This window comes from Somniosus microcephalus, chromosome 20 (genome assembly GCF_052327205.1).
Source record: "Somniosus microcephalus isolate GS21.2 chromosome 20, FLI_Smic_1.0, whole genome shotgun sequence".
Classification (NCBI taxonomy): Eukaryota; Metazoa; Chordata; class Chondrichthyes; order Squaliformes; family Somniosidae; genus Somniosus; species Somniosus microcephalus.
The window spans coordinates 24,544,818-24,566,730 of NC_141006.1; the positions used below are offsets into that span (position 1 = coordinate 24,544,818).

Genomic DNA, 21,913 nt, shown 5'->3' on the forward strand with positions numbered 1-21,913 from the left:
GGAGCCACAAGGTCCAAGGGCCGTCCGTCGGCGGCTTATTGAACGACACTTCTAGGCCCCCTGTCAGGGAATGGCTTGTGGCAATGAAGGCACATGAATGCAGCCGCTCCGCAAGCCCTCAGCCGGTTAACGCAACAACCACTTGAAACATCACACATGGACATGCTGAATAAAGAAAAAGCTTTATTGAACAAACTCAGGGCCCTTCCCACATGAAACCCAAAAACAGACAACACCCCCAAAAAACAGTCAATAACATATCTCACTCCCACAACCTGGGGAGGAATAACAAAACTTGTCCATCCAAATGGCCTTCATCCTCGGCCTTACCAAAAGAACCCCCCCATAGACAACACAACCACCCCCATATAAAAAAACATTTGCCAACACACTCTACTTTGTGTGCCGAGAGGGCGAGTCCTTGTCCAGGCTTTTCCGGCCCCTGGCCGACCTGCTGCTCCGCCTCAACCTGGGCCCTGTGGGTGCTGCAAGGCTGGGGGAAGGCTCCTGAGGGGCACATTGCGTGACGGCAGATGCCCTTGGGGGTCGGCCTAGACGAGCTCTGGCCCTCGAGGGGCCGGCTGCTGACTGCTGCAGCTGTGGCTGGGCAGCATCAGTCCCTCCAGCAGCTCGTCGCAGCTTTGCTGGGGGAGTGGCAGTGGCAGCTGCAGCAATGAGGGCAAGCTGGCTGATGCCAGGCGCTCGCTGCTCGCCTGAGACACTGGCACTCGGCCGGGCTGGCACTGCAGCAAGCGCAGCAATCTGGTGAAGGCCAGACCGCTGTGCTGCTGCAGCGCGGCGGGTGCCCTGGCGATGCCTGCCTGACACAGCGAGTGTGGCAGCAGTGAGTGCCCGTACTGCCCTGGTCTGTGCCCGCATCAGACCAGCCAGTGACTGCACGGCACCACTGATCAACTGTCCACTCGCTGCCTGTGCTGCCCTGAATTCGTCCCGACTCGCGTCCTGTGCTGCCCTGAATTCGGCCCGACTCGCGTCCTGTGATGCCCCGAATTGTTCGAGACCCCTGGCCTGTGCTGCCGCAAGTTGTTCGAAACCCCTGGCCTGTGAGGCCCCGAAATCGGACACACTATGAGCCAGGGACTCAATGGCCTCAGGCAACTGTGCCACAACCCCCATGAACTCGGTGTGCCGACGATCCGAGTCCGCGGACATTTGATCAAGGAGGCGCACCTCCTGGGCGAGGACCGTCTCCGGACTGGAGGCCGGACTCTCCCTCTGGGGAGAAGGCAGCCGAGCTGCCTGACCCTTCCCGCGTGGCTGCACGCCACTGGGCCCAGCAACTACACTCCCCTGCAACACTTCCCCCCTCTGGGGAGAAGGCAGCCGTGCTGCCCGACCCTTCCCGCGTGGCTGGACGCCACTGGGCACAGGAGCTACACCCCCCTGCAACACTTCCCCCTGGCTCTCCTCCAGGGAAGACGTGTCCCCTCCATTGCCATCCCCTGGCGCGGATGAGGGTTCCCCCGATGGGCCGCCTTCCTCTTGCTCCTCCTCGTCCTCCTCTTCCGAGGGACTGACACTCACAGCTTCAGGGACCTCCTCCTCACCAGCTAAAAGCAGGAAGGCACAAGAGTAGCTTTAGAGTGAGGACAGAGCGTCAGCGAGGGAGGCATGAGTGGTGGCATTCTGCGCATTGGTCGGACAGTGGCAAAGGATGTAGATCTGAAGCGCAAGGGGAACGAGAGAGGTCCAAAAGGTCATGTCCTTACCATTGGGGCCCAGCACAGGGTCGGCATCTCCAATTGCAACGGGGCCAATCACCCGGGCACCCATGAGTCGACCCACGCGCTCCTCCAGGTCACTGAGCTGCTGGAACTGGGGACGGCCTCCCCCGGTGACAGTCCGGCTCTTCAGATTCTGGGCCAGCTTGGCCTGCAAGAGAAAGGACGGCCTCTAAGTACAGTGTGGTGCCCTGTTGTTGTGTGCACTGCCTCCCATGGTCGAATAGCTTGGCCAGTGTGGTGCCCTGTTGTTGTGTGCACTGCCTCCCATGGTCGAATAGCTTGGCCAGTGTGTAAAGTGCAGAAAGTGCAATTGATGTTCATGCCAGTGCCATAGTTGCTGGATGAGGGCTGGCCATTAGGCCTTTGAGGTCCCTTTGCCCATAATGTGAGGTGCACATGCAAGGATGAGGAGGACACTGGAAAGGGTACTCACCCTGACAATCCGAGTGAGGTCGTTAAACTTTTTCCGGCATTGGACAACAGTCCGGGGGACATCGCAGGTGGCTGTGACCCTCTGGGCGATATCCCTCCAGGCTCTCCTGTACACCCTGTTGGGAGGCTTCTTGCCACTGTCCGGGAACAAGATATGGCTTCTCTTCTCCAAAGCCCTAACCAGCACCTTTAAATCATGGCCAGAGAAGCGCTGCGCTCGCTCACGGGCCCTCTGCATCCTTCCTGGTGCTATTTCTCTCCAGCAGCAGTGTTTAGGCCTAGCTGGAGGGCTGCAGTATCCAGGGCGTGGCAGCAGACCAAGTCGACCCTTCCCCCTTTAAGAGCTGGCCGGCGCCAGGGTGTCTGCTGTCAATCAAAACATGACCGCACCTGCGCTGCGCCCGGCCTCGGCGGTATCAGTCTGCACCGCCGGCTTAGCGCCTAAGGATAGCCGTGCATCGCCAGTTTTAGCGCTCGAGCAAACTCCTTGGCCAAAGCTACTGAATTTCGGCGAACTGCCCTCCACTTTCCGGCGGGCGCAAACTTTAGCGGCCGCCCGACTTTACCGCCCCAAAAGTGGCTATACTGAATTTCTAGGCCTGGATTCCTCGTCATGAGCGTCACGGTCCAGCACCTGATTATATAGACTGTGTCGTTAATATAAAACCCTGACAACACTCACCTGCTGCAATGGATGTTTCTTTGCACAGAGCCGTAATGGATCCAAGGCTGAGCACGCGACATCAGTGGTGCAGCAGGGTTCGATACCACTGGTGGCGTCTGGATGGATCATTGTGCCCCGACGTGATTCAGCAGATGGTTATATACCCAGGTTACATTAAACTTGCGTGTGAAGTATTTTAATCCGTACCCAGTGTTAGATGTAGCAATCATTTTTAAGCAAGATGCTTTTGGGCCGCACTGTGTTATTTCCCCTCAAATGATCATTTTCCTTTCCAGTGGTGTGAAATGCCAGTTCCTGAGGGATTAAAATTGCTGATCACGCCCCAGAAGGAACTGCCTTCAGTGCGAGTGACCATTCTGCGGGCAGCGCTTATTATCTTTGGCCTCCACCTACAGCCAGCACCGTAGGCTGTTGGAAGGGAATGTAGCCAGGTCAATAGATGCTACCTATCCACAGCCAACAGTGAAAAGTTTTCCCTCATCACTCACCCCAGAAGCAGCAATGGCTGGAAATAGCATCTTCAGTCCCACTAGATAAAGTTACCCGCGCCTTCCAGCAGCGATTCATACACTTCTCTGGACGTGTCCTCTCCTCCAAAAACAGGATTTACTGCGCCTCTATCACGATAGGATCAGTAGGTAAGAGGTACAAACTCTTCTTCGGGGAGGAAAGGGCCTGCGTGCTGGTGACATACCGGAGTGGACTGGCCATAAAAAAAGATTAATTATAAAAGGTTGGTGACGTAATAAAACTCACTACGCACTTGGTTCGAGTATAAAGCAAGGCTTTAAACAACTTGTTTCAAAACATGGAGGTCTAGTTATCTTTCACTAGTTCCTGTTTACACAATGCCCTGGGCAAGCTGGGCCCACGCCCGAGTATTCATACTCCTTGGATGGCGCCACCAGCTGGCCCTCCAGTGTTATTTCATGAGTCTTTCTTCATGGATCATAAGATTCATAACATTTGGTATCTATAAAAGTGACCATGAGGCTGTTGTAAAAACCCAACTGGTTCACAAATGTCCATTAGGGAAGGAAGCCTGCCGTCCTTACCCAGTCTGGCCTATATGTTACTCCAGTCCCACACCAACGTGGTTAACTCTTGTACAAAAGCAAAATACTGCGGATGCTGAAAATCTGAAATAACAACAGAAAATGGTGGAAACACTCAGCAGGTCAGGCAGCATCTGTGGAGAGAGAAACAGAGTTAACGTTTCAGATTAATGATTCTGCTTTTGTCATTTTCAGCTCCTCTAGACCTGTATTTTTTGTTTCTTCTATTGTCCCATTACCACCCCCTTTCCCTTCCACCATCATCCCTTTTGTCATTTAATCTCTCCTGCCTTCCACCCTATCACAGACCTTCCCTTTGTTCTTTCCTCTCTTCCCCTCTTTCCCTGCCCCTGCACTTGCTTAAAACCTGTTACATCTCTAACATCTTCCAGTTCTGACGAAGGGTCATCGATCGGAAACGTTAACTTTGTTTCTCGCTCCACAGATGCTGCCTGACCTGCTGAGTATTTCCAGCATTCTCTGTGGTTAATTCTTAACTGCCCTTGTAGCAGCCAGTCTTGCCAGCGATGCCTACATCCTGACAATGAATTTTTAATAAATATGGGAAATCAGGAGATTTCTTGAGTGCCTCTGTGAATGGTTCAGTAGCGCTGTATTATCAACACCCCCACACCCCTTCCGTGACAATCCTGCGCCCTATTGGGGGAGCAAGTCCGATTCTGGTTGCGTAGCTTGCTTTTGATGGAATACTCTCCACTTGCCTGGATGAATGCAGCTCCAACAGCACTCAAAAAGCTCGACGTCATCTAGGACAAAGCAGCCCGCTTGATTGGCAGCCCATCCACCACTTTAAACATTCACTCCCTCCACCACCGGCGTACTGTGGCTGCAGTGTGTACCACCTACAAGATGCAGTGCAGCAACTCGCCAAGGCTTCTTCGGCAGCAAATCAAATCAAATCAACTTTTATTGTCATTGTTAGTGCACAAGTGCAGTACAACGAAATGTAGGCTTGCGGCTCCCGAGAGTGTACATTTAGATTAAGACATTTAAACATTCAACATACATTTGGCTTGTAATCATTAACATAAGCATAACCATAATAAAGTGCATTGGCAGATGTGCAGGCTTTAGAGTTTATTTGTGGAGTTCAGTAGGATGACAGCCCTGGGAAAGAAGCTGTTCCTAAATCTGGTCATACGGGTGTGAATGCATCTGTAGTGTCTCCCAGATGGCAGGAGGGCGAACAGACTGTGGCTGGGGTGGGTAGGGTCTTTGATGATGGACCGTGACCTCCGTAAACAGCGTTTCTGGTATATGTGCTCTATGGTCGGTAGCAGGGTGCCAGTAATGCGTTGGGCAGTTTTGACTACCCGCTGCAGGGCTTTCCGGTCATAGTAGCTACAGCTGCCATACCATACTGTGATACAGTTTGTCAGGATGCTCTCTATTGTGCAGCGGTAAAAGTTAGAGAGGATCAGGGGTGACAGGTTACATCCCTTCAGCCTCCTTAGGAAATATAGGCGCTGCTGGGCCTTCTTCACCAGAGAGAAGGTATTGAGGGACCAGGAGAGGTCTTCCGTGGTGTGGACTCCGAGGAACTTAAAGCTGTCCACCCTTTCCACCACAGCCCCATTGATGTGGATGGGGGTGTGACTTCCGCCTTTAGACTTCCTGAAGTCCACAATGATTTCTTTGGTTTTCTTGATGTTCAGGGCCAGGTTGTTATCGGCGCACCACTTCACGAGATGCTGGACCTCCTCCCTGTAGGCTGACTCATCGTTGTTGGTGATCTGGCCTACTACCGTGGTATCATCCGCAAACTTGATGATGGTGTTGGAACCATGAACAGCCACATAGTCGTGGGTGAAGAGGGAGTAGAGGAGGGGGCTCAGCACACATCCTTGTGGGGCCCCTGTGTTCAGGGTCGGGGGGGGAGGTGTGGTTACCTAATTTGACAGATTGGGGTCTGTTTGTTAGGAAGTCCAGGGTCCAGTTGCAGAGGGAAGTGTTCAGGCCAAGAGTTTGGAGTTTGGCGGCCAGCTTGTTGGGGACGATAGTGTTGAATGCTGAGCTGTAGTCTATGAACAGCATTCTGATGTAGGTCTCTTTACCATCTAAGTGATTCAGTGCCGAGAGCAGAGCAGTTGTGATTGCATCCTCCGTTGATCTGTTTGCACGATAGGCAAACTGGTGTTGGTCAAGAGAGGCGGGAACACTGGCTTTGATGTGAGCCAGGACCAGTCTCTCGAAACACTTCATTATGATGGGTGTGTGTGCGACAGGTCGATAGTCGTTCAGACACGTCACAGCTGTTTGTTTTGGCACAGGAATAATGGTAGCGGTCTTGAAGCATGTAGGGACTACTGCCTGGGCCAATGACAGATTGAAGATGGCGGTGAAGACATCAGCCAGCTGATCAGCACATTCCTTGAGTACCCGTCCAGGGATGCTATCCGGTCCAACAGCCTTTCGTGTGTTCACTCCGCGTAGAACACCCCTTACGTCGGAGGTCGACAGAGTGAGCACCTAGTCTTCCGGGGGTGGCAAGGCTTTGGTAGCCGGCTCCCTGTTGTCCCTGTCGAAGCGAGCGTAGAAGTTGTTAAGCTCCTCCGGAAGGGAGGCATCGCTAACCGGGGGGCTGGTGTTTTTGCCCTTGTAGTCAGTGATGGACTGGATGCCTTGCCACATGCGCCGGGGGTCCGAGTTGTTGTGGAAATGATCCTCTATCCGCAGTGTCTGTTTCCTTTTGGCAGTCCTGATACCCTTTTTTAGGTTGGTCCTAGCTGCACTGTAAGCCGCCGCGTCGCCAGATTTAAATGCTGCGTCGCGTGCTTTCAACAGCGAGCGGACCTCTCCGTTCATCCAGGGTTTCTGGTTGGGGTATGTCCTGATATTTTTATGGGTCGTGACGACCTCGACGCAGCTGTTAATGTAGAATAGCACTGTGGATGCGTATTCCTCGATGTCATTATGGGCAAACATGCCCCAATCAGTGCGTTCGAAGCAATCCTGAAGCTCCGAGACTGCCCCCTCTGGCCATACTTTCACTGATCTCACTGATGTTCTCACTCTTTTGATGAGCGGTTTGTATGCCGGGGCTAGAAACAGGGAGAGGTGGTCAGATTTCCCAAGGTGGGGGCAGGGAATGGCCTTATAAGTGTCTACAATGCTCGTGTAGACTTGATCCAGTGTGTTCTCCCCTCTTGTGGGGCAGGAAACATTCTGGTGGAATTTCGGTAGTACAGTTTTTAGGTTTATGTGATTGAAGTCCCCCGCGACGATAAAACCTCCGTCTGGGTGCGCAGTTTGTTGTTCGCTGATGGCCCTGTAGAGGTCCTTCAGTGCTAGTTTGGCATTAGCGTGTGGTGGGATGTAGACCGCAGTGATGATAACAGCCGTGAATTCCCGAGGCAGGTAGAAGGGTCTGCACCTTACCATGAGGAATTCCAAATCAGCCGAGCAGGATCTATCGATTATGTCCGTGTTAGTGCACCAGGCATTGTTAGTGTAAATGCACAAACCGCCTCCCTTGCTCTTACCGGAGTCTGCAGTTCTGTCGGCGTGGAAGACCGTGCGTCCTTCTAGTTGGATGGTGGTGTCAGGGATGCCGTTGTCAGGGATACCCACGACCTCTTCCACCTAGAAGGACAAGGGCAACAGGCACATGGGAACACCACCACCTCCAACTTCCCCTCCAAGTCACACACCATCCTGACTTGGAAATATATCGCCGTTCCTTCATCATCGCTGGGTCAAAATCCTGGAACTCCCTCCCCAACAGCACTGTGGGAGTACCTTCACCACACGGACTGCAGCGGTTCAAGAAGGCGGCTCACCACCACCTTCTTGAGGACAACTAGGGATGGGCAATAAATGCTGACATTGCCAGCGACGCCCTGATCCCATAAAAGCAAATTTTAAAAAAAAACATGGCATATGTGAGATCGGTGTTGCATGAGTGTACAAGAGCTTTTACATTATAAAAGTGTGGCTAATGAGTGATTCTCCTGCTGGTGGCTGCATTGGGGCATGTATATGTGCTGCCAAACCTTGTTCTGTTGGCAGCAGTGACCCACTTTTTCATTGGCCCAGTGGACTGGCACAGCATTGCCAGCTTGCAGTGTCTGATGGAGAAGAAAGCTGCATGGGAACATAATCAAGGGAGGGGACAGCCTCTCTCCAAAAATCAGAACTGAAAAGTAAAAGTTTCTTCCTTTTTGTCCCTTGATTGCCCTTCCTTCATGCAGTGGGCTGTGAATGGGCGGACTGGGTATCGTCTAGATAAACAACAAAGGAAAAGAGAGAGGCAGAGAAGATTGTGGAGGGAGTTTAGGGCCTAGAGGCTGCCAATGGTGGGCTGAAGGAAGTGGCTGGTGGGACGAAGGGGAGATGGACAAGAGGAGCAAAGAGTACTCTGAGATAATATAAAATAATTAATTTGTGTCTTTGTGTTGTTCACGAGTCTGAGAGACTGAGAGTGTGTTTCTGCTGTCTACAGCCATTCTGTATTGTAATCCCTTTTGAAGGGTATCAGTTACATTTTAACACAATGCAGTACTTAGTTTCGGGAAGAACAATTCTTGGACTTGGGGCTGTGCAAAGTCAGTTGACTGGAAAGTGGAAGGACTGCAGTTATCTCCTGTTAGTCTTGCATTGGTGCAAAACAGATTTGGGATCGTGTTCTTGTGGACGTGGCAGTATAACTGACTTGGTGCATTGAAGTGAAAGGTTAACAGATCACTTTGAGTAGTTAGTCTATGCCCTTTTGTACTGGGTGCATTTCAGAAGATCCAAGGCAGCCAAGTGGAACTTTCTGAAGTTACTGTTTAATAATTTATTGTTGGGAGAAAGCAGATGTACCCGCCCATGCTGCCCTAGCATTAGAAATTAGCCACCCAGTGTGTGACCACATAATGCACTGCTCTCCTTTATTACCATGATGATGATACATGCAGTCCACAGTATAACTCTGGTCTGCCAGCTGTGTTGCGCCCTATTGATATTGGTCTGAGATTGGTATCTGCAGCATCCTATGCTGTTGGAAGTATTTTGGAATTCTAAAAGATAATTGGCAGTCAGCTGGATTTAAGCGGCAGTCAGCTGGATTTAAGCCTCAGTCTGCTGCGTGCATTATATTATGTGTTGCTGACTGAGCCAATCATCGTGCTAAATAACGTTCCCCAAGTGAACAGTCACTGCAGCCTTCAATAAACAACAAAGACCTCTCGTCGGATTTTCACCAAACTTCACGTACGACCTCTGCTCATCATACATTGGCTTCCTCTGGCTAGTCACAAGCTGGGATTGGATTGCTGTCCACCTGTGCACTTGTCACTTCAATAAGCTCATTTTTCTCAGATTTTCACCAGCAAATTCAGACTCTATGTTCCTTTGAAAATAGACGTGCTGGGAACAGTCTGTCTGAGGGTCTAAAGCAGTTACAACTGCGCAGAATGAAAAGTTCTGAATAGGTTGTTACAGACTAAATGACACTTTCGTTTTTTCAAATTGATTGCAGGGGAGCAATTTATTTCCAGCTCATCTTTCTGAAGCTATCTGAGTGAAGTTTCAGCAATTCTTGTTGCCATTGCAGTCAGAGAGGGTCTATGCGTTATTGAGGAAAAATAAATGCATTGGTTGACGAAGAATATCTGCAGTTCAGTTGGATTTTATTTTAATGTTGAGGACATATTCAGAAACAGTTTTTGACTTTACACTGACATTTTCACACAGGGCACAGATTTCCTTCATCTTTTCATTTGCAGAGCCTCCTCTGCAATGCTCCTGAGACTCCCGAGTGTTTTCTATTTCAGTTGTATTTCTTCCCGCCACAACCTTAAATAATTTCTTAGCAGGACTTGTTTATTGTATCTGGTTTTTGGTTCCATATCCAGCCTCAACTGACTGCAGAGCGCCACCATTCTCTCTCTCCACTCCACGCTGTGCTGAAACATTGCATTGTTGGAATAGCATTTGTTTATCTACTAAAATGGGACTGAATCAATTGTGGGCTTAGGAGGTTAGGGGGAAGGAGTGTTTGTGACCCGGAGTCCTCTGGTACTGAGGCAGCAGAATTTGGCGGTGAAGTTGGCTATGGGCGGTGATGCGAAACGGGCGGTGTCTCATCAGTTGCCTGTTATAGGCCCCGCCTGATATTCAGTTCCAGTGATTTCAATAGGAGTGAATATCGGGCGGAGCGTATAACTGGTGGCATATGACATACCGCCCAAGATTAATTTCTGCCCCCATGTGACCAATATCTGTGATTCAGCAAGGTTAATGATACCAGTGGTGTTGTGGCAGTTCATTCTAATCCTTCTTGCCTCTATTTACAGACTCCCTGGATAACTCTGACGGTTGGGTTAAGTTTTGTCTACTTGTATCTAGAAATTAGGGGGGAAAAATTGAGTCGCGCCCCCTTTGGGGCACTAACTTTGCCAGGGCACTACTTTTAGCGCCCTGAAAAAATGAGCGCCCCCGCAGCCGAAATTCATCGGTAGCACCTCAAGAGGAAAGTGGGGCGCTACTGGAAGCACCCCGCCGCCCTCTTGGGGTGCTGCGAAGAAATCTCATGGCACTACGTGCGCTGCGGCAGGTCATGCCGCGGTACTGCAGGCCTTCCTCCCCTTCTTAAAGGGGGAGGGGCCTTGCACAGCGAGACCCGGGGCCCAGCTGGGCCACCAGGGATCGGAGTGTCGGCAAAAGAGCCCGACACTCAAGAGAAGTGCCGGTCTCACGGAGCGCAGGGGGGCTGCAGAGGAGGCCGAGGACGGCAACGGGGGCAGGTGCTGGCAGGTGGCCAGCAACAAAAATGGCCACCCGGCATCGCGTCTTTAATTTGCCCTGCCCCAGCCGCAGGTAGGCCCCCCTGACCCCGTCGGACATAGCGTCCGGCAGTAAGTCAGGGGGTGTTACCGAAGATCGCGGCCGGGGCGCTGCACACGGCGATGATGTCATCGCCAGCGGCGCAGTGCCACGGGCGCTAATGGTTACGGCCGCCGCTGAATTTCGTGGGAGGTGTTGACAGCGTCGCACCGGGGCGCTGGTTGCTTTGCGCCCTGTTAGTGCCCTCTTAGGTGCAAAGCAACCGAATTTTTCCCCCCAGATCCCTGAATTTTCTCTGTAGTTTGAGGGAGTTGAAGCCTCTTTTGTGTTATGGTTTGAATGGTGATGACAGAGAGGGGGGACTATAAAGACTGCTGTACCTCCAAGCACTGTGCTTTCCATGCAGTGCCTATAATGGCCTTGTATTGTTATCTCAGTCTTAAACTCCAAAGATTACCTCTTCAAATTGTGAACTTTCTTTTCAGCTTGTCCACCAGGGTCCTATAAGACGTCAGCTCGAGAAACCGAGTGCTCTTGGTGCCCAGAGCGCAGCTACACAGAAGAAGCAGGATCTGTACAGTGTTACTGTAAGGATGACTACTACAGACTGGCTTTGGACCCCCCATCAGCCCCCTGCACCAGTAAGTCTGCCAGTAATTAGTATTTCTTGAACGCTTTGGTTGTAAGACAATGGAGAAATAAAGCTAAATTACTTTTCCAGCCCTGCTAACTGAAAGAAAAGTTCAGGTCAAAGTCTAATAGTATTTCTGCAAGGCTGTTAACGTTCAGGACGAGCTGAGCTCTTTCACTAGTGGAGTTTATCTTAGACCCTTCTGTATTTTCCTTTTACTGTGCGGTAAGCAATGTTCCCTTTAATTTTTTTTTGGTGCGTGGCCCATTCAAATTTTTGCGCATGCACAGTTATTTCCATTGAAAAGCCAATGAGCAGCCTGCGCGGGACCTCCAGACCGCTGCACGGCCTCGCAACTTAGCAGAAATGTTGGCGGTAACGGATGTGCATTAATGAAACTGTTACACCTTGTGGCTGTAAGCAGATAACAGATGGACCCCTTGGGTATCAATAGTGCACTACTAATAAGATTGCCTTGTCATGTAGACTGGGAATGGTAAAGCACAAGAGTTCATAAATAAATGCTGCTGTTCATTTTATTACCAACAATGATCTACTATTGAGAGGAGGAATCTCAAAATGTAAATTCATAACTTTTCCCCATTAGAATTGGTGTGTTTGCAAAACTATCTTTAAAGTTCTTTTAATCTTTCAAATGTTCCAAGTTTATTTTATTCTGTTTTGTTATGTCTCCTCCCTCCGTGTTGTTGGCCCGGAGTGTGAAGGAATGGCCTGGATTGTGGACCAGGAATTGCTTGCCTCCCACCAAGAAAGTAAGGTTGTCTACTCCCTGCATGGATACACAGTCTGCAGCATCCAAATAGTGCAGCCCGGACTATTGACTGCCCCATACTTGCTCGCTATTGTCAGCATGCATATAGACAGTATGTAGACAGGAAGCAAGAGTGGGCCGAGAATGATACCTTGACTGACTCCTGAGGTAACTCTGTAGAGGCAGAAAGAGAATCCATCGCAGGAGGTATTTTGAGGGACCTAGGAGAAAGAGACTCCATCGCAGGAGGTATTTTGAGGGACCTAGGAATGAAACCAAACAAGGACAATGCCACAGAGGAGAGGCAGGGAGGAAGATGGAATGATCGACTGTGTTGAATGATGGCCAGAGAAGGATAGAGCACCATAGGTGCAGTCACAAAACGTGTTGTTTATGACTGTGGCAAACACGGCTACCCTCCTCGGAGCATCATCTCTACTTCAGCAGCCACCAAGGGTGTTGGGCAATTTTGACACTTGGCTCCAGACTGCGCTGCACGTTGGGTTTCATTTCCCTTCGATTTTAGCCTGTCACTTCTTAGTCCCCTCCCCCTTCAGCCTCGCTAAAGGCTACCAATGGGCTGAGATGCCTTTGAGCCTTTCCAAACGCTGTAAGAATTTATGTTCACCAGCTTTCCTATTTTCATTTTAATTATCTGCATCCCTCTAATTTTTATCTAGCCACACTTTTCCACTTCGATCACCAGTCTGACCCCATCGAAGAGCGGGAGCTGCTCATAACTCTGCAAATGGGTGACCCAGGAATATTGTGTATTATTACACGCATTGCTATTCTGGTGAGCTTTTGCACCACTACCTGAAAACAGGTATGTGTTCTGTGAAGTACAGAAATCATGATACAACAATGAGCAAAAGCCAAGACAACCTGATAATTCAACTAGTGACCTCTTTGCCCAGTCCCAGGGAACTTGAGGTGGAGCGGCCTGTCCGTGTGCTTTGCTGTACCAGCACCGTCGATTTGACGGCCACAGCTTGAGCTGAAGCACGTTCTCCACATCCGGTGACTGCATGACCAACATGCTCAGTAACTGTGCCGGTTCCACCGACCTCATTTTACCATTCAATCTCTCTACCACTCAGCTGAGGAAAGGCGGAAGGAGGCTCGAGTGGAGCATAAGCGCCGGTGCAGACTGGTTGGGCCGAATGGCCTGTTTCTGAGCTGTATATCCGATGTAATCCTATGTAAGCATTGCGGGCTTTATTCAAGGGCCCTCAGTCACCCTGAAATGCACTCTCTTTGCAACAACAATCACAGCAAAATATGGAGCATTAACTGCATCTCTTTCCCCTTTCAAGAGTGCTCTTGTGGAAATAACTAGCGGTGGCCCCTTTAAAATCCTGGGACTTCAACATTCCCCGCAACTCACTGCCAATATAAAAAGACCAAGGCTGATTCTCCTGATAATGAATGCGTACCTCCTCTGCTGTGCTAGTTAGCTAATGAGGCTGTAACGTATGAATGAGGAGGCTGTGTGCAGGAATCGGGGACGGAGGGTTGACTGAGGGACACAGTCCTGGGTAGATGTGCCACTCAGCTGGTTGCTAATGCAGATACATGTGCCATAACAGTCAGTGCTGCAAATCGCCCCCGAGTGTGGTGTGTATATTACACACTGTAAAGCTCAGCGGGATTTACTGTTGGAAAATCAGTTGACCTCTACAATGTTGACTTAGGATTAAGAGCCAAAATTGCAGAGAAGAGTAAAATATTCATTGCGTGTATAAATATTTCACTTCCTTCCATTGTAGCTGTTTACAATCAAGAACAAATATTAATCACTACAAACTGCAATAGATTTTATTTAATTTAATCAGCAGGACTTTAAATAAAATATTAACTGGACTGCCACATGTCAATGATCTACATCGTGTCAGCAAATCATACAATGTGGTTTGATTATTCTCTTCCCCATTCTGGATACAAATGTTTGTTTAATGTCCACAGACTGTCATGTATACGAGACTGGATAGTGTGTAATCTCTGCTTCGCTCCCACTCTGACTCTCTCCTCGGCCTCCTACACTGTTCCAATGAAGCTCAACATAAACTTTGAGGAACAGCACCTCATCTTTCGATTAGGCACTTTACAGCCTTCCGGACTCAACAATTTCAGATCATAATCTCCGCCCCCATATTTTTGGACGGTAGCTGTTGATGATTCTGCCATTCCCATTTACACCTCCTCTAGACCCATAAGAACATAAGAAATAGGAGCAGGAGTAGACCATTCGGCCCCTTGAGCCTGCTCCTCCATTCAATAAGATCATGGCTGATCTGATCTTGGCCTCCACTCCACTTCCCTGCCCGCTCCCCATAACCCTTGACTCCCCTGTTTTTCAAAAATCTGTCCATCTCCACCTTGAGTATATTCAATGACTCCGCCTCCACAGTCACATGAATTTCATCAAAAACAAATTTAAAAAAAAGACGGAATTCCTGCTATCACTCTGGTAGGAATCCAGTGGAACCATTCATAGAATCATACAGCACAGAAGGAGGCCATTTGGCCCATCGTGCCCATGCCGGCTCTTTGAAAGAGCTATCCAATTAGTCCCCTGCTCTTTCACCAAATATCTGTACCTGCAGTCTCGGCAGCGAGATCCGTGCCAGAGTTTGCAGGGTCAGTAGGGGCACCTCATTTGCACGGTGTTGGGGGACACTTGTGCAACTGTGGGTGCTTCTTTGCTTTGTCCTGCCTCATGCTGCCAGAATCTCTGTTGTCTGACCAGCCCTGGGTGCTCAGCCCGCCCCCCCCAGCCAACTCTGAGACCCCAAGCAGTCCACTCCTTGACCCCCTATGTAAGGGGGTTCAATCTTTTTAAAAAAACATGCTCTTGGGTGCTGCTTCCCTGTCCTGGCTCTCTTGATGGTGCCCAGCTCTGCCCTTCTGAGGGCCAGTTAGCCTCGAGAGTACTGGCCTCCAGTGCTCCGTTAGATCCCTTACCTACCAGTAAAGCAGGCATGAGAAACGTAGGGAATTCTCACCCCCTGACATGGCTAAGGGTTTTAAGCTTACAAAGCCAACCAATATTTCACAATTAAGGTCAGCACCTGCCATGTGTTGGCCCAACCTATTTCTGATGAAGGACTTCAGTTATGGGGAGAAACTAGAGTTGCTGGGATTGTTCTCCTTAGAGCATTGAAGGTTAAGGGGAGATTTAATAGAGGTGTTCAAAAACATGAGAAGTTTTGATAGAGTAAATAAGGAGAAATTGTTTCCATTGAGAGGAGGATCAGTAACCAGAGGATACAGATTTAAGATAGTTGGCAAAAGAATCAGAGGGTCGATGAAGAGAATTATTTTTACACAGCGAGTTGTTATGATCTGGAATGCACTGGCTGAAAGGGTGGTGGAAGCAGATTCAATTGTAACTTTCACAAGGGAGGTGGATATATACTTGAAAAGGAAAAATTTACAGGGCTATGGTGAAAGAGCTGGGGAATGGGACTAATTGGGTAGCTCTACCAAAGAGCCGGCACGATGGGCTGAATGGTCTCCTTCTCTGCTGTATGATTCTGTGAACGGTTCTACTGGATTTCTACCCGAGTGACAGCAGGAATCCAGTGAAACTGCTGAGGATATTCATCCCTCTTTGCTGTAATGGAGCTGAATTAATTTAAATCTAATCCAGCTATTTTGAGAAATCAATTTTCAGTATTAAAATTGAAAAGCAGCATCCGTCTGTGCACCGAGTTATACAATTCACCAGTAATTTCCAGCCCATCAGAAACAGATTTGTACTCCACTGCCCGCTGTGCAGTGCCCGTATACGTTCAGTTCCCGCATCATGGTCTGCGATTTAACCCAAGTCACGCCAGTTCTACATTTACTAAATAATTATTAAAAGCTAAGACAGCTTTGATCATCTACATATATTTTTCTTTCCTCCTCCTAGGTCTTCAGTATCTCTGTCGCCCACTCTTACCCCTCTCCCACATGCCCCTTCCAGAGGTCGGAGAGGTGAATAAACTACTCGCAGGCCTCTGCCAGATTCATTGCCGTGAGGCTTGAGAGAGTCGGGCTGCCAACTCTGGTTGGACGTATTCTTGGAGGTGTCATCGTATGACCTCCGCCTCCAAACTGTCCTGCCCACACATGCCTGCACCCCCCCCCCCCCCGCAAACCCGGCCTCCCAACATGTCCACCCTCCTGGCGCATCACCTTCCCACGCCAATCGGAAAACCAACAGACTCTTCAATACCCGATTGGTTGATTCTTCACTGTCAGTCAAACTGCAATTATATAGGGCCCTGGTGAGACCACACCTGGAGTATTGTGTACAGTTTTGGTCTCCTTACCTAAGGAAGGATATACTTGCCATAGAGGGAGTGCAACGAAGGTTCACCAGACTGATTCCTGGGATGGGGGGGGATTGTCCTATGAGGAGAGATTGAGTAGACTAGGCTTATATTCTCTAGAGTTTAGAAGAATGAGAGGTGATCTCATTGAAACATACAAAATTCTTACAGGGCTTGACAGGGTAGATGCAGGGAGGATGTTTCATCTGGCCGGTGAGTCTAGAACCAGGGGTCACAGTCTCAGAATAAGGGGTCGGCCATTTAGGACTGAGATGAGGAGAAATTTCTTCACTCAGAGGGTGGTGAATCTTTGGAATTCTCTACCCCAGAGGGCTGTGGAGGCTCAGTCGTTGAGTATATTCAAGGCAGAGATCGATAGATTTTTGGATATTAAGGGAATCAAGGGATATGGGGATAGTGTAGGAAAGTGGAGTTGAGGTAGATGATCAGCCATGATCTTATTGAATGGCGGAGCAGACTCGAGGGGCCAAATGGCCTACTCCTCCTGCTCCTATTTCTTACGCTCTTAAACAGCCTTCCCCACCCCCCCCATGTCCAATATTTTTTTTAACTAATAAAAATGCTTAAGAAGGAAATGTTTAAAACCAAAACAATTTTTACGGCCCCTATGCTCACAGCAGTGTCCTGGAGATCGGTCTTCAATTCCTGGAAACTCCAGGGCAAGTCTGGAGGGTTGGCAACCCCTATGTGTGAGAGATGCGAAGGGTTGACTTGCCCTGCAGATCAAAATTTCAAAAGAATCCCCTCTTTTCCTGAGCCTTGCCTCGTTCGGGTACGTTTTCCCGATGGGCTATTGAAGTGTGGAACATAGCTTTTTTTCTTTCCTAATGGCAGTGAAAATGTCTGCAAATAGAAAGTAGGACAACCACTTGCCTCAAGGGACCTCAATCTGAAATACACTTTTTTTCCCCTCTCATTAGTGAAATACGTAACGCATAACACAAGGAGCCACAAGCAAAGTACAATTCTTGTCCCGCAGCACAACTGAATTTCAGTGGAAACCTCTCGCTTTGGGAACCAGCTATCTCCATTTTAAAATCATGCACTTCGATTTGATGTCTCTTAGGTTTTTGACATTACAAATGTACAAGCTGTTTCAACAGTTAGATTATCAACTTCCTTTCTGTGGAAATAGTGACTTCTCCTGGTTAAGAATTTGAGATTGACGGCACATCTCGTCGCATTGGTTTTACACCTTGCTCTTTAACCTGCAGTGGGTTAAACAATCAATGAAAATAAGGGGAGCTGAGTATCAAATGCATAGTGAGCGTCGACTGAATTGCCAAGACAGCAAGTGCAATAGAGAGAGAACCATTTTGCACTCCTGCACTTGACGCTGTTGCTCTGTTTCGTTCCTCCCCACAGAACCCCCTACCGCTCCGCAAGCTCTCGGTTACAGCACCAGGCAGTCGGCGGTGGTCTTGTACTGGAATCCCCCCGAGGACAGTGGGGGCCGGACCGATGTCATGTACAACGCTCTGTGCAGCAGGTGTGTGGTGACGCTGCAGACATGCGGGCCCTGCGACAGCCGCGTTGGATTTGTCCCCCAGCAGCTGGGATTGGTCGATACGGCCGTCACTGTGGTTAACCTGTTGCCGTACGTCAACTACACCTTCAGGGTGGAGGCCGTGAACGGAGTGTCGGACCTGAGTCACTCTCCGCGGATGTACGTGGAGATCACTGTGATCATAAGCCAAGGAGGTGAGTGCCAATGGTTTCTGATTATCAATTGAAAAATGTTTCCTTAAGAAGTATAATTGGGATTCTTTCATTGATTGTAAGCACTAAAACGTTAAATGATTTGATGTCCGTACTCTAACCGAACAATCATCTCTCTTGCACTGATTATTTTAAAAGATTGGGTCATTGTCGCCTAATGTTGCTAGGGCAGCCATTTTAGAACCAGGATTCCAAGCAGCTAGACAATCCCACCGTGCACCTATTGTAGCCCTCGCAGTACCAGGATCTATCGTGGTCGCTAAAGAAAAAACGTGCTTGTGGAATGTGCTACAGGTGAACATTCCAGTTATTTCTTGAGTTTAAAAGGTATCCGCTCTTATTATGACCAGTAGCTTCTTATAGTTGACTGTAGGGTGTTACTCAGAAGTTGTCTAATGAGATGTGCTGTGACCCAAGCAGGAAAGGGAGGTTTACTGAGCAACATGAAGACCTGCTTCCCTTGGTTGGCGGTTCATGCTTTAGGTAAGGTACGTATGACCAGTAATGATCACCCGTGTGTTCTTCAGTCTTTTGTGATGTGATGGCTCATTCTGCACCGTAAGGCATGGCTGTAGCGATTCTGGGAGGCTTTGCGCTGGACTCCTTCTTGTTATCCTGCCCTGAATCGGGCTGCCCACTGCCTGTAAATGATGGCAGGGAGGTGGCGTCTGGCAAGCTGCTCAATTTCCCTGCGTTCCACCCATGCCCCCGTCGTACCCAGGTATAGCCAGGAGCCTTGGTGGAGGGAGCGACAAGGCCGTACTTTGTTGGTCAGAGGGAGAGCACCAGTCGTGGCCCCCCCCCCTTCTCCATAATGACCCGGTAAACCTCACTTGTTGGAGGCCCGTGTCCAAATTCGAGGCCTTTTAATTTAAAAAAATGTGATGTATTCTTCGGGGTGTGTCTTCCCCTTTAATTGTGGCTCCTGATTCTCCCAGTGCCGCAGCGAGTGTTCTGATGCAGCAGAGATGGTCCCCCTCTTGGTGACTGCGTAAATAGTGCACCCTGACCCAGGAAAACGAGTCGGGGTCACGGTGGGGTCAGAGCGATGGGTGGGAGTCCAGCGCAAAGCAGAAACTGGGATCATTGTAGATTTGCAACGTATGGCTTGACTGTAACCAGGTGCAAGCTGGGGAAATGTTAGTTGTTGCAACTGCACCAGTGTGATTTTAGATTGTAGATTTATCCTCCAAATATATTGCTTTTACAGTAAATGGTTTTTGAGAATGGTCTGCAGAAGGCTATACATACTCAAGTATTCGAATTAGTGAGGAATATAGAGTGGTTGGTAATTTGTGCAGATCGATGTCAGATGAAATTTAATGCAGAGAAATTTGAAATGGAAATCTTTAAAAGGAGTAGAAGAGCAGAAACATTTAGGGGTTTAGATGTGCAATGCTGTAAGTGTGAAGGAATATTCGGGGGAAAATTGAGTCGCGCCCCCTTTGGGGCGCCAACTTCGCCAGGACAGTACTTTTAGCGCCCCGAAAAAATTAGCACCCCCCGCAGCCGAAATTCATCGGTAGCGCCCCAAGAGGGAAGCAGGGTGCTATTGGAAGCACCCCACCTCCCTCTTACGGCACTGCGAGTGAATATCGCGGCACTACTGCAAGCCTTCCGCCCCTTCTTAAAGGGGAGGAGCCTTGCGCAGCGCGATCCGGGGCCCAGCTGGGCCACCGGGGTTTAGAGTGCCGGCAAAAGAGCCCAGCGCTCAAGAGAAGTGCCAGGCTCACGGAGTGTAGCCGGCACTCTGCGGGGGGGCAGGTCAGGAGGCCAGGGACGGCAACGGGGGCATAGTGGTTATCACTGTTGCCTCACAGCGCCAGAGACCCAGGTTCAAATCCAGCCTCGGGTGACTGTCTGTGTGGAGTTTGCACATTCTCCCCGTGTTTGCGTGGGTTTCCTCCGGGTGCTCCGGTTTCCTCCCACAGTCCAAAGATGTGCGGGTTAGGTTGATTGGCCATGATAAAAATTGGCCCTTAGTGTTAGGGGGGATTAAATACGTGGGGTTACGGGGTTACGGGGATAGGGCTTGGGTGGGATGGCTGTCGGTGTAGGGACCGGGTGCTAGGGTTTGGATGATCAGCCATGATCTCGTTGAATGGCGGAGCAGGCTCGAAGGGCCGAATGGCCTACTCCTGCTCCTATCTTCTATGTTTCTATGTGCTGGCAGGTGGCCAGCAACAAAAATGGCCGCCCGGCACCTCGCCTTTAATTAGCGCGGCCGCAGGTAGGCCCCCCTGACCCCGTCGGGCATAGCGTCTGGCAGTAAATCAGGGGGTGCTGCTGAAGATCGTGAGCCAGGTGCTGCGCACAGCGATGCAGTCATCGCCGGTGGCGCAGCACTGTGGGGCGCTAACGGTTACTGCTGCCGCGAACCTCCCGCTGAATTTAGCGGGAGGTGTTGGCGGCGCTGCGCCCGGGTGCTAGTTTGTAGGCCATGGAATCCTAAGTTTCATAAGAGATTAGAACGCAAAAGATATGCTGATAGCGTTAGATGAAGTAGGGTGAGAGAAGGCTCGTGTGGAGCATAAACACCGGCATGGACCTGTTGGGTTGAATGGCCTGTTTCTGTGCTGTAATTTCTGTGTAATTCTATTAAAGAAGTTAATGCTGGACCAATACAGACTATCAGTTAGGCTACAAGTTCAAATGTTGTGTCCAGTTTTGAGTGGTCTACTTTAGGAAGGGTGAGGAGGCCGTGGAGTGGGTACAGAGATGATTTGTTAAGTTGGTACGAGGGATGTGGATCCCTGGTATCCTAATGAAATTGACAAGAATCCGCGAACATCAAGGTGGACGGACGAAGATTAATCACCAGAAGCATATTGGAAGTCATCCAAATCACCACTTCAGTAATGAAATTGGGGAAAGAGCTTGCTACTCGGAGAGCTTCATTCTGAGCTTCCCAAACAGTGTGGAGCTTCAATGGACCGAGGCAATTTAAAGAGGGGAGGAGGACTTCCAAGGTGATCTTTGTCCTAAAGAGGATTATAAAGTACAGCAGAGGTGGAAGCAAAGTTTGAAGGAGAAATCAAGTTCATGGGGAATTCTGGTCATAGTTGGATAAAACAAGTCAGTTTATTGAGATGGAGAAACAACTTAGCAATCAAAGGGGACAAAAAGATTGAAGTAAACTTTTAAAGGAGGCACCTAACAGAAGGGGGTAAAAGGGGACAATTGAGAGAAACAAAGAAATAAGGGACCCCCTTGAAAATGAAAAGCAAAAAGGGGTGAACAAGAGAAATAGGTTCTGTTGTGTATGTCCCTTTAAGGGAATAACTGGTCTCAGACTGCAGTACCGGCAGTGACCACCCCTGTATAAAAGGCCCTAGCAGGCTTCTGTAGTTTCAGTTTCCAGATTGTCTCCATTCAGGAAAGACTTGTTAAACCAACTCCTGCATTCCGTGTCTCCATTAACACACGGATTTAATACTGGCGACGAGTAAGAAACAAACTTACCTGCAACTCGGCAGCACCTCAGACGACGTTATTGAAGGTCGAAGCCAGAAGAAAGAAAAAAATATAATCCAAAGAAACTCGAGAAACGGGCGTTGACCGTGGGCAACCACCCTCCAAATCATTGGATTGAAAACTTGCAGGAGAGACTGTCGAGAGCCAGGCTTGGTTCCCCAGTCTGTGGTTTCCCAGCTAATCGGGCTGGTGGCAGGTAGTGCACTGATCGTTCCTGGGCTGCGGCGGGCTAGAGCTCGATCGGGTGGCTCTGCAACAGGGCCGGGCAGCG

At 49.5% G+C, this 21,913-nt stretch overlaps 1 protein-coding gene across 1 annotated transcript in view; it reads left to right on the forward strand.

Moving 5' to 3' along the window:
- The first annotated feature begins 2,894 nt into the window (after nt 1–2,894).
- Nucleotides 2,895–21,913, forward strand: part of LOC147103094 (ephrin type-A receptor 7-like) — a 276,169-nt gene continuing 257,150 nt past the window's right edge. The window contains exons 1-3 of the mRNA XM_085963175.1: nt 2,895–3,009; nt 11,192–11,347; nt 17,815–18,150. Of these exons, the coding sequence (XP_085819301.1) occupies nt 2,895–3,009; nt 11,192–11,347; nt 17,815–18,150 (607 nt within the window). The remainder of the gene's footprint in view (nt 3,010–11,191; nt 11,348–17,814; nt 18,151–21,913) is intronic.